This window comes from Echinops telfairi, unplaced genomic scaffold, assembly GCF_000313985.2.
Source record: "Echinops telfairi isolate 266 unplaced genomic scaffold, ASM31398v2 ScPeMD7_41;HRSCAF=154, whole genome shotgun sequence".
NCBI lineage: Eukaryota > Metazoa > Chordata > Mammalia > Afrosoricida > Tenrecidae > Echinops > Echinops telfairi.
This window is the reverse complement of record NW_022103939.1, coordinates 949,879-953,878: the sequence shown is the minus strand read 5'-3', so window position 1 is coordinate 953,878 and position 4,000 is coordinate 949,879. Positions and strand designations below refer to the sequence as shown.

The 4,000-nt window shown below is 39.3% G+C and overlaps 1 protein-coding gene across 1 annotated transcript; it reads right to left on the bottom strand.

Moving 5' to 3' along the window:
• Positions 1-416: 416 nt before the first annotated feature.
• LOC101644008 (olfactory receptor 52L1) lies at positions 417-1,364 on the bottom strand. The gene has a single exon (XM_004717117.2). It carries the CDS (start codon positions 1,362-1,364, stop codon positions 417-419), a length of 948 nt encoding a protein of 315 aa, XP_004717174.2.
• Positions 1,365-4,000: the final 2,636 nt, after the last annotated feature.

The following is a 4,000-nucleotide window of genomic DNA, read 5'->3' as shown; positions in this document are numbered from 1 at the left end:
TTTTGATAGCCGGGCACCATCAGCTTTCTTCACCACATTTGCTTATTCACCCGCTTTGTCTTCGGCGGTTGTGTCGGGGAGGAGCTTCATCTTTTTGCCAGACCCTAAATTAATACTCAGAAAACATATATATTCATTATGTGGTAGTAGTCTCTCTGTACCTAAGAAAAAATGTAAGCACATTTTCTATAATCCAAACATATACTCTTTTAAAGAAATCCATTGCACAGATATATGTTTTCACTGAAAATTGGGGTTATAGCCCATGGATAGGTTTTACCATAGGACTACTAGGATTAAAAGGACTACTCCAAGGGAAATGGCCTCTATCTGCATTATCTAGACAGTCATGGGCTCCTGGTAGTAGCCTTGCAAGGAACCACTGAAGAAGGCATGAGTATTCAGTGATTTTAGCTCTATGTTTTCATGTTGAATATCCTGAGTACTCGGTGCCGGATCTGTCGAGTCTTCACCCCATAGACAAGAGGATTTAGTGCAGGTGGCACAAGGAGGTAAAGTGTGGCCAAAAGAACATGGATGTGATGAGGTACATGCTGGCCAAAGCGGTGAGTGAGAAAGGAGAACATTCCGGGAACATAGAAGATCAGAATAACACAAACATGAGATCCACATGTACTAAAGGCCTTAAGTCGGGCCTCGCCCCCTGGTACCTTTAAAACTGCATGAAGGATGAGAGCGTAGGAAACACCGATGGCCAGAACATCTAGTCCAACAACAAGCAGTGCCACTGCCAGCCCATAGGCTCGGTTCACTGTAGTGTCTGAGCAGGCAAGTTTTACCACAGCCATATGTTCACAGTAAGCATGGCCTATCGTGGTTGATGCACAGAAGATGAGGCGATGCAGTAAGATGGGGAAAGGGGTGAGAAGGAGTAATCCTCGCACCAGCACTGCCACGCCAATGCGCCCTATGACTTCTGGATGCAAGATAGTGGAATGGTGCAGAGGGTAACAAATGGCGACATAGCGATCTAGAGCCATGGCCACAAGCACACCTGACTCCATGGAGGAGAATGCGTGGATGAAGAACATCTGGATTAAACATACCATATGCCCAATACCATGGGCATGAACCAGGAGGACTGCAAGGGCTTTGGGTGCGGTGGAAGAAGCCAGGACCAGGTCAATGGCAGCAAGCATGGCCAAAAAGAGGTACATGGGTTGGTGCAGGGATGGGTCAGTCCAGATGATGAAGAGAATGGTGATATTGCCCACTAGAGCAAGAACAAAAAGGACACCCAGGGGCAATGCTATCCAATGCTGGCATTCCTCCAAACCTGGAATGCCTACAAGGAAAAAGGAGGGCTGAGCTAGCCTTAAGCTAGAATTGCTAAGGGCCATCATCAATGACTTCAAAAAAAGAAAATAGAAGCAAACATCATACTGTCTTCATTCCCAGTGAGTTTTCACATGGTCTACAGGGGAGTGTCTTCTTCTCGAGATGAATAAATAGGCTTAAGCTGCAATACAGGAAATTAAATTAGACACAAGAAAGAATTTCCTTTTACTGAGATAATTTTCTAGTGAGTAATATTTTCTGAAGTATGCTAAATCCCATTTTATCTAGATTTAAAAGTAAGTTTATTGCTTCCTTTTGACACATAGTTAAACTCTAACATGCAATTACTTATTTATTAAAACTGTTATGTGGGTCCCTTTCATTGACCTCTTGGTATTTCTGAACACTATGAAAAATGTGTTTTACAATTTCTCTTTTTAATTTCCATGACATAGCACTTTACAACTGTCCTTTCTACAATTGTCCTTTCAATCTTAGTCCCTTTGGATTCTTTTCGATTTCCCTTTTATTAATTATCTATTATAAGGTTCTATCCAGTCTTTTCTTCCCGAATCTGTACATTACCTCTGACTAAGTTCATTCATTCCTATAGCTTTAATTATTTTAATATTTTCATTTGTTCCCAATTTTTTATCATAAATCAAAGATCTTGCTCAAATACAAGTCCAACTTTTCATTTGCCATTTATATTACTCCTATACCATGCACTCAACATATTCAAAGCTGGATTAACACCTATTATCCCCAAATCTTTTCTAAATTCTTTTTCCTAATTTATGTGAACTATATCACTAGATACCTACCGAATAGAATCCAGAACCCTGGAAATTATCCTTACTCATGCTTATCTCTCATCCCTCTTACCCATTTACCAATTCCAGCTGACTTACTCTTTTTTAACTTGACAACAATGGGTTATATGCATTTCTTTCTTTTAACACCAATGAAGCTTCCTTAGTTTTAACACTCTGAACTTACCTCAAATGTATGGTTTCTTTGATCTCTCTATTTTGCTTTTAACCTCTTTCCAATTCATTTTCCACCTGAAGTCAGAGTTTTCCAAAGACATAGATGTCACCGTGTGACTCCTTTTGTTAAAATACCAGTGACTTCATATTTTAGAATAAAGTCATACTTTGAAGACTAACATAAAAGTGTGTTTGCAGAGGCAATCCTGTGTGCTGTTTCATACTTCACCTAGTCCTCATGTTTTGTACTTCACATGTGTAGGTTTTGCTTTAGTCATTCTAATATGCTGAGGTTTCGGGATAGTCTTTCTTCCTCCTCCTTTATCTGAGTTGACACTTCTCATTCTTCCAAACTCAGAGTCCACTGTCTCCTGCCTCTCTGCAGAATTCACTGACTGAATTAGTACCACACTGATTGCATAAGCAGTCCTTCCTTCATCCACAACTTCAAACTGGACCTCAATTACAAGAATCCTATCAGTCTTCTAGTAGTTTGTGAAGAAATGGCTGCATATCATGCAACTCTATAGTTAAGGGTTAGTATGGTGGAGGATGCACATTATAGTAGGAAAAACATGTTATAGAGTCAGCAGACTTGGGTTTAAATTCATATTCTAGGAATGAATCTTTGTTAGACTACTTTAACTGAATCCTGATTTCCTCAAATAGTAGTAGGATAAAATACACTGTCCTTACTGGTTTATTATGAAGATTAATTCGGATATCACTTGTGAAGTACTGCCAGAGAGGTCAATCTATAAGTTATGCTTGGTGATAGTTGCCATTGAGTCGACTCCTTGTTTAGATACATAGACACAACAGGAGGAAGCACTGCCCCGTCCTGCAACCAGCCTGAAAACTGGTATCATATTTGAGCGCATTGTGACCACTGTATAAAACCATGTCCTAAGGGTCTTCCTCTTTTTCACTGACACTATACTTTAGCAAACACAATGTCCTGTTTCAAGAACTAGTCTTTCTAGTGCAAAGTACAGGAGATGAAGTCTTGCGATCCTCACCTCTAAGGAGCATTCTGACCACACTTCTTCCAAGATAGATTTTTTTATTCTTCTGGAAGTCCATAGTACTTTCAAAATTCATCAACAACACCATAATTCAAAGGCATGAATCATTATTTTAGCTTCCTTATTCATAGTGCAGTGTACACTTTCATATGAGGCAACTGAAAAATACCATGACTTGAACCAGACACACCTTATTCCTCAAAGTAGCCTCATTTTACTTTAACACTCTAAAGAGGTTTTGTGTAAGTGAATTGCCCAACACAATACACCTTTTGATTTCTTGAGTCCTGCTTTTATGAGCATTGATTGTGGATCCAAGTAAAATGAAATCCTTGTTCATCTTTTTTCTGCTTGTCATTATGTTGCCTACTGGTCCAGTTGTTTCCTTTACAATGAGTTTAACCCATATTGAAAGATGCAGTCTCTAATCTTCATCAGCAAGTAATTCAAGTTCTCTTCCCTTTCAGCAAGCAAGTTTGTGTCATCTGAATATTGAAGGTTATTAATGAGCCTTCCTTCAATCTTAATGCGGGTTATTCTTCTTATAGTTCAGTTTCTTGCATTATTTTCAGTAAAGTTCAGCATGCACACTTCAGAAGTGTGGCAAAAAGATCCAACCCTCAGTGCAAACCTTTCCTGATTTTAAACCATGCAGTATCCCATTTTTCTGTTCAAAGGTCTGCCTCT